Source organism: Anopheles coustani, chromosome 2, assembly GCF_943734705.1.
Source record: "Anopheles coustani chromosome 2, idAnoCousDA_361_x.2, whole genome shotgun sequence".
NCBI classification, from domain to species: Eukaryota; Metazoa; Arthropoda; class Insecta; order Diptera; family Culicidae; genus Anopheles; species Anopheles coustani.
This window is the reverse complement of record NC_071289.1, coordinates 24,914,952-24,928,878: the sequence shown is the minus strand read 5'-3', so window position 1 is coordinate 24,928,878 and position 13,927 is coordinate 24,914,952. Positions and strand designations below refer to the sequence as shown.

The following is a 13,927-nucleotide window of genomic DNA, read 5'->3' as shown; positions in this document are numbered from 1 at the left end:
GGTTTACCCGCACGGTGGTATTTTAATTAGTTTTTTCCCACGAAATATCCCTCCATAGAATCTACTAGCGCCTCCATTCCACACGTAAACTCTCACTCACATACTCACATTAATACCGCGTTACTCCGCGTGAACGGTCCGGTGCGTTTGCACCGGGATCCTCCCGGGTTTTGTGCATTCATATCCGTTCCGGAACCCGTTTTCCGGTGTAAATATTAGGTTGTTGGACACGTTTCAGCGTATCCTCGTTCCGTCAGCCGCCTTAATATCTCACGGTTGCACAAATTTAAGCTGCTTGCTCATTCTCGCGGCTACTTAGTTCCTACGATTACCTCTAGTGCACTAATCTCGGTAGCTCCGAGGCTTCGCTCGAGATCCTCGAAGCTTTCCCCGGGGGCTTAGCAACCAGGTTAAGAGGCGTTTGTCGTGTCCATCCGTCCGCCCTCGGCAGCGTCGGGTGCATTTTTCCATCACACTGTGTGCAATTTGGTGCCACCCTTCCCGTGGGAATATTTACAGCCTTCCTTAAACGAAAGACTCCCATTAAAAAGTCCTCATCCTGACGGCACGCGTTCAGTCGGTCCACTCATTACCTACCGTTCAGGAACAATTACACAGGAAGGGTTGGAGCAACCAATCTTACAACATTGCTGCTCTCTCGCCGTTAATCTTCCCCATCGTGGGTTTATTAGAGTGTCGACTACGGCTAGCAAATTCCGACAACCTACCCCTGGCGGAGATTTTAAGCCAATTTTCCCATCCACACTGGATAGGATTTTTCCAAGCCGTTAAACGGTTCCTTTGTTTTCTTACCTTGCGCCCTTTCGGTTTCCTTCGGTCGAAGAGCGGTTTAATGAAAGGATGATTCGATTTTAAAAGTATTTCACTAGCTCCTAATATTATCAGGCTTGTTGGGATTTTTTGGTCAACTTCGGGGGAAACGTGCCTATAATATGCTAGTACCGAACTTTTCCCGCTCTTCGTCTCGGTTTTCCCACACTCACTCCAAAAAATCGTGTACCTTTACGACCTCAAATCTCCCCCAAGCCCGCAAGAACTATTACGTACGGGCCGGTGAAAAGCAGATGGAGCCAATCAAGTTGAACCGTCGAACAGGGGTTGCCCTCTCTCTGTCTCGCGGAATGATGCCACTTAGACCTCCTCGGTGGTCCATTAACTATTCGTCGTGCAGTTCATGTGCTCCTCGGGCCGAACGACCGGCGGAATGTCCTCGTACGGTCGCACCCCGGAGAGGCGCTGGCTTTCCCGCACCCTCTCGACGTCCTCGAACACCCGCAGCAGATTGCGGCCGGCCAGCTTTTCCAGCTCATCGATCGTCCAGCCGTCGCCGAGCAGTTCGGCAAACAGGCGCGGATAGCTCGAGACGTCCTCCAGGTCTTTCGGGGTGCTGCTCCGGTCGCCGGGGGGTGGGTTGGGGGTTTTGAGAGCACCGAGAAGGAAAAACAAACAAGATTTATGGATGTGTTAGAGACGGTCGGTTCGTGGGAGAAGGTGGGCGGGTAGCGGAATAGAAGGCAGAATGAAATGGGCCGTTAAATGCGAGAGCGTCATATAGGAACGCCGTTCGCACTCGTGGCCATATATAAAATTTTTGTTTCGGCTTTCTTTTACGGCGGCGGAAAGAGTTTTTCACCAGCGGTCATTAAATTCCGAGGGGCCGATGGGCCTCGGTTCGCGGTCCGGGTGGAAATGTCTGCAGAAAATTGCGCGCGCACTCACGGTCGGCGGACAAATTTATGAGCTTCTTTTCGCTATTTTTTACGCGCCACACTTTGGAAGTGCGGTTCCTGGGAAGCGCCTGCAAATGGCCAGATGATGGCGTGCTTACGCGCCATGTGTCCTTCGGCCCGCCGTTGTGTGCGTGGAGTTTTATGATCAGCAGTCGTTGTTTTTTCGTTTCCCTATCCATGAGCCTTTTATGGCTCGAAAACCTCGCGCAGGAGGATTTACTTTAGCTGAAGGATTAAAAAGTTGGTTTTCTTGTTTTTAAAAAAGGTACTATTAATTAATGGCTAGCGGAACGATTTATTGCAGTCATTTCAACAATTTTACTACCAACCCAGATATTTGACACTCGTAGAGTTTTGTAAATTAATTCAAATCTGGTTCAAATTAATACAATTTAAAATCAATTTATACAAACGTAACGTGACCTTAAGTGAAGGAAAGATTATTCAACCACTTGGTTTGGCGATCAGAATACCAAAATGCCTTGTTTTTTGGTTTTTTGGAGCTTATCACCGCTACGAAACACAAACAACAATCCAAACTCATAAAATATTCCTCACGAGGCACGAATGACCAAAGATGGTCAAAATGTCTTATCGGTTTGCTTTTGGTCAAGACTCTATTGTTGACAGTTTTGAATAAGGTTACGACTAAGATCGTTTTGGAAGAATAATATTAAAATTTTATTTTGAAAAAAAAAACGCTGACAAAATACACACATTTGTTGTCCAATATTGTACAGCAAGTTTATTTGTAGCAGATTTTGTTGGTTTGAGACTGAGTTTTTAATGTTCTCTTTGACAAGCAATCAAATTCAAGAGGAAGAAAAATGATTGCTTCACCATTGCCTCATAGTTTTTGCCTCAGTATGCCGAACTTCTTCACTGTTGGATTGAATTCTGGAGATTTTTGCTTTGTTTTGGGGCATTTTGACAGACCAACTGATAATAGAAGTGGGGTTGGCAAGATTCTTTGCGTTCTAGCTTACTTCTACGGTCACACACATGCCTAAGCTATTTACTGCAAGAAGCAAGAAACTCTCAACTCGCGATAAGACGAAATGATGTTAACCCTTAAAAGTGTGTCATTTAAATGCAAAAGTATTGTTTTGAGTAATTCAACATTAATCTGAAGAAGTAAGAAAGGTTTTCTCAAATGCCATGTTTTGTGTTGTTTTCCGGGTTGTAATCTTGAACACTGTATACACGGTGTTTAAGTTTAATTTTTAAAAATGTAAAAGGAAAATTCTGTCCTTATTTAATTTCTGTTTAAATTTAATAAGCAAAACTTAGGTAAAGGGTAGCAAGTGGAAGAAGGAACTGTTAATTTACATACAATCCTGAGCCTTCAAGGGTTGTGACCCACGTAGCTAGAACCGGCTGATAGTCGTGTTCTACTGTGCCATATCAACTGTTCCCGGGACGTTTAAAATAGCTTCGACCTAATCATCCGTGGTTGGTCAGTAAGTCAAATAGTGCAGAAGCGACTGTTGGTTCCTTCGCTTCGGGATGAAGTCTCGTGTGCGTGTCGTGTTGTTATTTTTTGGCGTATTTTGCTCCCCCCATCACATCGCTGCTGCCGATAAAGTTGAGATTCAGGGTAGCTTACAAAAAACGGCCGCTGGTGCGAGTGGAGTCAAGGCAGATACGGAGCAACGGTGGGATAAATTGGACAAATTGGAACGTTCCTTGGAAGTAAAAAGCCTCGTGAAAGATTCGGTTAGATGTAGCGATTGATGATGAAGCATATATTTCTTTGCAGAATCTGGAACGGATTGTGAAGTCAGCAGACGAATCTACCAAAGCAAAACTGATAGAGTTCGAGAAAAAAATTAAGGCAAGGGATGAAATCTTGAAGGAGATTTTGCGGACGCTGAAGAGAATCGGGGTTGAATTGCCGAATATAGATGACAATTCGACGACCGAGCAGAGTGTCAAGTTGCTGGGATGTAATAATTCCTCCCAGAATGGTATGCCACCTTCCGCAAGTTCCTCTACCGTTGACAATAAGAACATCGAATCGGAGATCGTAGAAGTGCAAACCAGTACAACTGTGAAGCCTCATGTGAAAACATTGGCAACAAGCAACGGTGGCGCATCTTACCGATCATGCAAGGAAGTGCCCACAAACGTGTCCGGCATATACCCGATTCAATTACCGTCCAACGAGACTATATCGGTGTATTGTGAGCAGAAGGCACACGATGGTGGTTGGATAGTATTTCAGCATCGTTACAACGGTCAGGTTGACTTCTACCGCAATTGGACTGAATACCGCGACGGTTTCGGTGACCTCACCGGTGAGTTTTGGTTAGGGTTGGAATACCTTCATCAGCTAACTTCGGCCCAGAAGTACGAGCTAATGGTCGAAGTGAAAGACTACGAGGGACACTATGGCTGGGCAAGTTATGAGGAATTCGCGATCAGGAATGAAACGAAAAAGTATAGTCTGAAGATTGGTTATTATATAGGCACGGCAGGTAATTCGATGAATTTAAACAAGGGTAGAAAATTCAGCACGATGGATTACGATCACGACAGTGTTGCCTCGATCAACTGTGCGAAGAAGCAGCATGGAGGCTGGTGGTACCATAGTTGCACTGATGCCAACCTTAACGGTCCGTATGCAAACGTAACCGATGAGTGGCAGTCGATGAGCTGGTGGTGGTTGCGAAAAGACTATCGTTCTATGTCTTTTACACGAATGATGATGCGCGAAGTAAATTCATAGTTGAACACAATTAACGAGTGGAAATAAATGAAACTAAGCAATTAAAGTATCTAAAATTTGTATAATTTTGTGGTAGCGTACGTGACATCAATTAAAAGATGATTTCAATTGATACGTGGAAAAAATGACTAAAGTAATTAGTAGATAAGGAATTCATCAGAGTTGGTTAATTATAACAACTCTAACAGAAGCATACACAAGAGATGAGTTATAACAGATTTTTCGATTTTGTTTTTCAAATATCTCGAATCGACTCCTAGTAGTAAAGCTGGTTATCAAGCTTAGGCTTAGAACCATGTTAGGCTTAGTTGTTATTTTAGATAATTTAGGCAATCAAGCATAGAATTGTAAAACTTATGAAAAATGAAACAATAGAATAAACACGCTCTCTCCGAATCATCACTTTCTTGCACTTAATTAACATTAAATAATGTTGATTTGAGACACCCACCTTGGAGGGAATGCTTTTCCATTAACTTGTAACGTTAGACCTGATTTGTTTTCTTTTTAGTCAATTTTAAATAGTTTTGCCATTTGCTTTTTAATTTCTAGTGTATTTTTCCCTCAAAACTTGTTGTATCATTCTACTGTACCACCAGTTTTACATTAATGGCTAGAAAATATATTTAAAAGTAAACAAAAATTACTCATGAATCTACTTACAAATTGATTCCATCATAGCCCGCTCCCAGTCCGACGTGATCGATCCCAGCGACTCTGCGGATATGATTGATGTGCGCTATGTGGAAGAAATGGATTGGTGTACAAAAAAAAAACGAAGAATTAATTGAAAAGCCATTGATATCAGTTTGATAAACATAGATCGTCCCTGTTATCGTCGTAATCATCATCATCATCATCATCATTACCGAGCGCTCGTACACACATAGAAGGACTCCGTGAAGAACCTATGCTCCAGTTGCACCGCTCTCAATGGCTCTTTTATCTAAGACCTTCCAAGCGGAAGAAAATTTTCATAGACATCGTCACAAGATTACGTTCCTTTCAACTCTACTTCACGTCTCATTTCAGAGAAGCAGTACGTGCTTTTGTTAGCTGAACTGTTGAACGCTTCAGCATGTTTATCGTTCGGTTCGTTCAGGCGAAGAGCGAACCCGGCTTGGGAAGTGTTTTTTCCCTACGACCTGTACGAACCTTTGCAAGGGTTGTGCATTCTTAAAGGTCCGTCGTGCGAATTCCACACGGATCATCATCGGTAGTAATCGTGTGGGCAAACTGGTTCCAGGTCAGCATCCCGGGCCGTCACGTAGAAAGAAATACCAAACAGGATGAAGGACTGCGGCATCGGAGCTTTGGGTCAGTGCGAGACGATTCCACTGACCATTCGAATTTGGTATGATCCGTGTGTTTTCGACTCGGCGGTAGATAACGCGCCACAGTTCCCAAGAACTCTTTTTCATCTTCTCCTGAACCAAGTCCCTGCTATGAGGTTGAGTTGAAATCCATCCAAGAGATCCGGAAAGCCTGGATCCGTTCCATTTCCAAGCCTTGGCCAGTTTATGGAAGTGAAATGCAAAAATTCACAAACACACACACACACACACACACACATACATTCACAACATCCGCGGTGTGGGGTTGAGTTTTATGAAAAACGTGACGATGAAGCTGGCCGGTAGAGGAAAAGCTTTCACTCTTGCACACATCCCGCACTCAGCAGCGCATCGAGTGCATCGCGTGAAGTGTGTGCAAATACACTCATCGCTAGGGAAAACTCATCAGACTTTTCCTTTGCATTTTTTTTTTACTTGATCGTTAGTGTTTTGTTTTTTTTCTTTCCATTTCCACCCTCGTTCCGCTCCACTCAACTGGGTTGAACAAACATTGGCACTTTGCAAAGGCGACCCGTGCACGGAGCCCACGCTTTCTTCGCCAGCCTTTTAGCTGGCTTTCCTTTCCTATGCGCAACCCCACTTGCAGCACATTTATTCCGTTCCCCGGCAAACGTTCCGGTAGTTCCGGGCAACGATAAGAAACATCCACCGTCGTTGGTCAAAGGATGGAACGGCAAAATACTGAGACCACTCGCATGTCGGTACAAGAACCTGGAGCGTATAAGTGTACCTTTGACGGGTAGATAATGGGACTTGAAGGAGCTAGGTGAACGAGCAAAGCAGGAAAAGCTTTGGTTGGCGCCTGTTGATGATCCTTCGCTTGACGTGGAAACGGGGAGGGAGTAGGGTTGAGTTGAAGGAAAGCGTCAAGATGACGTACCACACACTCTGTTATACAGAGAGGACGCGGACATGTTGTGCTCTGTGGAAAAAAACAAAAAATGCGTTTCTTTATGCAGTTGTGTGCTCAAATGCATCGCTAAACCATAGTAAAACCATGAAAATCGACAGCGAATCTTCAACCGAACGTCGTTCGACAGCGGTCGCAATGAATCGGTTCACGTCCTGCTGGGAAGCTGAATAACGAAGTGGAAAAACAATAACCAACACGTTCGGTGTACGTTGGGAAAGTGTACATCATTGGTTTTTTGTTTCCAATTTGAAGTAAGTGAAGAACTACTTTCTTTTCAAAGTGGAATGATGATAGAAATTTTATTTTAAAGAAATGGAAATTTATAGAGATGTTTTTGCTGAAAACTCCAGCAGAAATAATGCGCCAGGCTCGGCATCTACTAATTGTGTGTCTTTCTATAGATACAAATTTAAAAATGGTTTCATGTTCATTCGTCTGGGAAATACATAACAACTTTTCAAAGAAGAACTCAAATGTTGGTATCCTCGCCAAGAGTAAAATAGTGTCTCGTTCAGCCTTTGCATTGAAAATAATTTTAACTTATAATATTTTTGTAGCTTTCTTTATTATAACTTCTGGGTTTCTTAAATGAAGCCCTTTTATCCAAGATTTTCCAAAGTTTATTTCTCAAATCTTAAGTTAATTTATTATTTTGGGCTTTTAATACTATATTCCATCCTTAAAATATGAACAACTTTTATGCCTCTGGTTTTGTTTGCTATTGTTACTACTTCTTACTTCTGATGGTCAACTACAACACCATACATGTTTTATTTGAATGTTACGACATAACTGAAAGGATATTCAAAACGTCTTTGTGGTTAATATTCCCTATTCAATTTCACGCTTTGCGCAAGATACTGTGCAAGTATTTTTTTGCTCGTATCTTATGTCGATTGCACTCCTGGCCATGATGTCTAGTCTTGTCTCTCGTCGTTGGGAAAGGAAAAAAAAGACACGATAAATCCACTCGATAGTAATCCCCCCGGGGCTATGTCTATTCCTGTCTGGAGCCGACAGGTCGCTCTTGTGGCATACATATTTGAATAAAATCACGGAGACTGAGGAGCAAGAAAAACTGAATACCTAAATTTAGCATCCGTATGTGATCCTCTGCCCATTGCATCAAGCAGCGCAATAAACCACGTACCTTTACGGCTCGGTGGGTGATATGTGGTATTTCTTTTTCCAATGGAAGTGTAAGAAACGAGAAACAGCGGGTACGGAATGCTGCAATTGTGCCTTGATCACCCACGCTTCGACCGAAGGACTCGTTGATCTGGAATGTGCTTCAGCACAACAAAAAAGCGGTGGCCTTCTGGTGACCACCAGAATCCACATTTTTTCCATCAATGTTCACCAGCCCCAGGTTGCGACCGGAATGAACGGAAACCACCCACTTGTGGGACAAGGGACACACTTTCGTCCCATGAATATGCATATAACCTTACCATCGATAAATGTCACCGGGTAAGATGGATAAGCTTGTTGCTCTGCTGGTCGGCGTAGGAAGAAAGCGACCGGAAGCTGAAACGAACTGAAACGTGCAAGGATGGATGCTTCAAGTGTCCGCCGGCACGCACCCGGAGCGACGGAAAGATCAGTGTTCGATTAAAGGATGGGTTTTTCATAACTCTTAAAGCCGATCGGATGGAAAAGGTGTTGGAAACGGAAAGAAAAGAAAATATAAGTAAGACAAATCTAACAAATAAAAAGTTTCATTTAAATAGTTTCCTAACTGCAGCAAAATTCGTTAAAGAAAATTCAATTTGTGGATGGAAGACAAGTGGGAAAAATTAAACTTTTTATTTTGGACGACATCTTTAAAACATTATCATTTCATCAAACTATTCGTCCATCGTTTTCTCGTTGCTTCGATAAAAAAGAACGCGAGAACAAAATCCGCTCAAATAGTAAAGTTTTCTAAGGCATTAAATTTTCATGTTATAAAAAATGCAAACTCCAACTCCCAGCAACGCCAAATCTTCTACGTGTCGAAGCCCTAAAATTGTGTCGTGTTCTCTTTAGTCACGATGGTTTGACGTTCGCGCGGTGCAGGTGCCCGTGTCATCGCAAGCTGCAAAGTGAAAGTTTTCCCGGATAAAAAGTGACAACCAGAAACCAAAAAATAAATGGAAAAATACCTACAAAAAACTTGGTCTATGTGTCGTTCCGAAGAAGGACAACCGTAGTCAGGTATGGGCTGGAAGAAGTTGGTGTGAAAATTTGCCATTGCTGCAGCTTGGGACTGGCTTTTCCCGCTACAAGCGGTGTTGTTGCAGTGCGGGAGGGACTCTGGTTCACACTGCAATCTGGTGCAGTGTGCAACATGCACATAAAATAAAAGGTAGGTCCATTACCAAACAGGTGACGAAGTGGAATATCAGCGTACGGGAAAAAAGATGCAAAGCCTTTAAAGGCACAAAGAGAAACGTTCGGTTGCGCTATGAATAATGCATTTGAATGGGTCCGGAAAATGCGTTTAGAATGTTGAATGCGGAATGTAACTGGGATAGAAATAAATATTTCAACAAATATTATTCATATCTGGTCGCACACTGACTGGGCATTAAGCCGAAATATAGGAGGATTTTTAGCCTATGTTGTGTTCCAGTTGGCGTAACGCAAATTTTTTTTTTGTGATTTGGTTATTTCCGAGGAATTACTATATAATCTTATGATTTGACTGTTTTGGAAGATTTCATTATAACAAAAATAAATGGTAAAAGCAGGATAATTTTTTTTCGTGTATAACTTTGCACCCTTGGTGTTTTTCCACCGAACTCAAGTATCTTCAGTTTCATTTGCATCCCTTTTGAAACTAAGGAAATATTTATTAGCAGCCAAGAAAGTAATTATTATCGTTGTCCTTTTCGCAGCTTCTAATTATGTACCAATTGGTTTCCAAACCAACCAACCTTCCAAAGAACCATCCTGGTAGCTATAGATAACAAATTTTAAGCCATTCATCGAAATGGATCAAAGCTTGATTTCTGCCGGCCGAAGCCATTCGTTCCTCATCTAATTAACAGGCATAATGGGGACGATACTGGCAGTCCAATGGCTGGCAACGATCGCGAATCGCATTAATGCGATAAGAATCGGCAGCGCAAAAATATTGCCATCCTGACGCCACAAGGTATTCCACTGGAACGGACAACGCGGCACATTTCAATAATTTAACATCAGAAAGCATTAATCTAAATTTAACTTTTAATTCAGTTACCAAAACAAATTATCACTTTGGGCTTTTCGACTTTCGTTGCGAACGGATGTTTGCATTCAATGGTGTTGCCTCGTTGAGACTAGAGCACTTGAGAAAATATATATACAAGACCGTAATTTGGAAGGTTTCTTTGCCAAAGCTCCGATATCCTCATGGTGTTTCTCGTTTCAGATGAAGTTATATTCCTCACTCGTTACATTTGGTTTCATTCCAAAGCCGACATCAACAACAGTTATGCAGCTTTTGCCTTTCGCCTTTTTTTTCTTCTTTTGCTTAGGGAAAAACATCATCCCATTTGGAAGTCGGGTTTTCCTTAGCGTCCTTTACCCAATGTGTACCCGATGGTTCCGCGGGGTGCAAAATTTTAATTAAAAGAGACATCATATTAAATCATCCCTTTTTACTGCCATTCCTATCCAACGCTAAGAATTGACCGCTTTCTGGTTTTCATTTGTTTCTTTGTTGTTGAAGCTGTCTATTTTTTTCTTCAACCGTATTTTTTAATTAACTCACACCAAACGAGGTTTTGTGACAAATGTAACTAAACAGCTCCGATCCATGTTGCGTATCAAAACGCGTTTTGCGTGTTTTCTTCGTAAAAAAAATCCACAAATTTAAAACAAACCACCAAATGATCCGGTCAAAAACTGTCCCGAAGGATATAAACTCGTTCCTTTCTAAACCAAAATCCTGGTCAACCAAAAAAAAGAAAAAGGAGCACAAGCATAAGCCATTGCTTAAAAAGCCGCGGAAACCTTTCGAAAATGCCATGGGGCCCAGCTTGGACAATCGGACCTCATGGAAGAGCTGTTGGTGACAGATAACAACGGTTTCCTTGTAAGCTAAATCGCCGACAGGTGTTGTGCCTAATTTTTTTGTCCTTAAACGGATAAAGTAAAATTAGCAGAAAAATTACACTGATGATTGTTCATAGCAGAGCTTCAAACTGTTCCTCCAAACGCTTCATGATTACATAAAAAACGGACTCAACGTATAAAAGGCAATCAAGTGGGTACGCATTGGAATGCACATCTTATGGTTCGTGTTTGTTTTCTTGAACCAATTCTGGTTAACTGTTACATTTATGGATCAGTTTAAAGCACAAAACTGCCTCATCAAATGGTGTCATTGCAGTGCTTTTTTACGTTACTCTGTTACTCCTGATCTGAGACGGTTCTATCTACTTTCTGTACAGCAGACTATCCACGGGGTAAGTAAAATATTAATCTTTGATAGGGTTTAGTAGGCGTGCATGGTCCGATTACATATACCTGTCGTTACCAGAAAAGGTTTTTTTTTCTTTAAAATTGTTTATGGTTAAATTTTAAAGGTAGCCCGTCTTATGAGGGTGGTCAAAGAAACGGACATCGGAAAACGTTGGACGTGAAAAAATATTCCTTCAACACTACACACATCCTTGTGGTTGTTTTTAAAACAAATCTTATTTGGATCATCTAAACCGTCGCCTCATTCACCATGCAGGTTTTGAAATTCAAATTCTTCTGACAATTTAATGATGCCAGGTAACTTAGCCCGTGGCAAAATGTACAAAGGACAGTACACAAATAAGAAGCGTTTCCTAGGCAGCTTTTGGGATGTCAAGCAGAACTCTATATATCTGGCCCTGGAAGCATCCAGATTGACATTTGCCGCGTAGGGTCGGTCTGATGCAAATCAAGCTGGCGTTGAGTAATGATGATGAGGTGGATAAAACGAACGTTGGCCGTACTGCGAATCGTGATTCCCACAGTATCAAAAAATGAAGTTTACCTATAAAAAAGTGAAACTTACCTGCGGCATCCACAACCGATGCATTCTCGCTGCACCGCAGAAACTTGTTGTAAAAGTTCACCATCACCAGGCCGCGGTTCCGCGTCACCAGCTCGAGCACCTCGTCCTGCACGTTCCGGCTCGAGTTGCATAGCGCGTAGGCGGACGAGTGGGAAAAGATGACCGGAGCTTGCGAGGTCGCTAGGACATCCTTCATCGTCCCGACGGATGACTTGGACAGGTCCACTATCATGCCCAGCCGGTTCATTTCCCGTATGATAGTCTGTGGGAGGCAGCAGATCCAAACACAATACGGTTAGAGTTGTTTCGCCGGAGATTGAATGTGTAGCGAGCCGCGGACACACGGACAGAGAGAAGGAAAAAAGTTATCAAACATAAATTGGAATACAAATGGAAATTTAGCCCCGAAATGGACAGAACGCCGTTATCCGGCCTTACTATGAATGATGGCAGAGATGAGCAAAATAAATTGGAAAAAATGAAGCACTTTCGGGTAGCGGCAGTTTTGCACACTTACGCTATTTCCAATTTACCAGAGCTCTTTGTTTTTTCTTGTTCGTTTGTGACCAGTTTTGTACGATCAACGAACTAACAATTCTTCAAGCAAGGTTGACTATTCCCCTTAACCTCGGGGACTCAAATAACTTGTCCAACTGTAGAATAAAGTTCGATCGTGGATTGCGCTAGGTCTGATGCATAGGACGAAACGGTTTATGTTCGATTTTTTGCCACATGAAATATTGTTATGAAAAAAACAGCAACAAGGTAAGTAAAAAACTCATTAATGTTGCAATTGTAACACAATCTAGCTGAGAACATACTTAATGGACCCACTGCTCTACCATAAGGACACAATCCACATAAGGCAGTTTGTAGCTTAAACGAAAATCAGTATTTAATGCAACCAACGCACGTAATTTGATTTGAAATTGATTTCTTCCTGCCATAACAGATATGTCCAAAATGTATATGGAATAATAAGTGTTGCACGTTTTATGATATTCGAGGCTCATTCCTGTTGAACGGTAGGTAACTGAAACAAACAGTTATCGACGCAAAAGAATCAAAAACGGATTTTTGCATAAAACAGAACTTGAGCTAGCGTACAAAGTGCAACAATCCACTGCTCGATAGTGCAACTTACTTTTTTGTAGTTTATTGTAGTTGTGAGCATTGAGCCCATCGCACAAGTCCCATGACCCACGAGATTGGTCAAACCCAAATGCGTTTTGTCAGGTTTATGATGTACCCCGTTATTTATTAATTTTCTCCCACTTTTCTACCGGGTCTACCGAACACAAAACCTTTCAATGAAGCGATATGGTGACATGGTTTACACTCTTGAATAGAGCAGACGGTTGACCAGGGATGAGATCATAAACCGAAATTGAAATCATTAAACTTGAGTCCAACCCTGCAGCCGGCAGCTCGATTGTCCTTAGGGTATGGTCGATGGAAAACTGACGGCCAGTGAACAAACAAGCGAACTTTTTCTGTGTGTTGGATCATGTTCACGACAAGTCGTCCTCGTGGTTGCCGAATAGGTTGTCTTGTGATATTTGAGTCAAAAGGCAAACGGATGGACTTAAGTATCTCCGAGATTGAGGAGGCAGATGAATCGAGGTGATATGAGAACATGCATAATTGGTTCAACCAAAAACGAAACAAGTTGCAAGAATTTTCAGAAATTTTCTTCAATGCAGGTTTTTAAAAGGGAAATGGAAGAGAAATGATGATGCGAAGGGTAAAAGATGAAGCTCCATCCATGATTACTGAATCCGAAAAGAGGACAAAAGTGGAAGTATGTCGAATAAATTTGTTGAAAATGCCCCCTTCATTGATGTCCCTCCATAAAATAAAAAACTATGGATAATAGCATTCAAAATAAAAAAAGTAGTGTAGTTCAACTTTCACTGTTTCTTTCTGCTTTTAAACACATTATTATCAAGGAGAAATTTACACTCTTTACAGACTTGTTTATAACGAAATTGGTTAGATACCGTACTTCTTCCCAAACCTACAGAAAAAAGTTCGCTGGTAAGAATTCAATTCCGTTCGTTTCGCAATCTTCACAAAATGACTGGAGATGCCAGTTTTCTTCGAATTTTGCGCGGCCGCGCGGGTTCGAGGGAATTTGTTTGTTTATTTAGTCACGCAAATTTT

General features: G+C 42.0%; 1 protein-coding gene across 1 annotated transcript in view; it reads right to left on the bottom strand.

Moving 5' to 3' along the window:
- Positions 1-1,173: 1,173 nt before the first annotated feature.
- The window catches only part of LOC131263643 (uncharacterized), a 31,407-nt gene continuing 18,653 nt past the window's right edge, over positions 1,174-13,927 (bottom strand). The window contains exons 9-11 of the mRNA XM_058265874.1: positions 11,765-12,026; positions 5,143-5,218; positions 1,174-1,408 (exon numbers count right to left, since the gene is read on the bottom strand). Coding sequence (XP_058121857.1) covers positions 1,174-1,408; positions 5,143-5,218; positions 11,765-12,026 — 573 coding nt within the window. The remainder of the gene's footprint in view (positions 1,409-5,142; positions 5,219-11,764; positions 12,027-13,927) is intronic.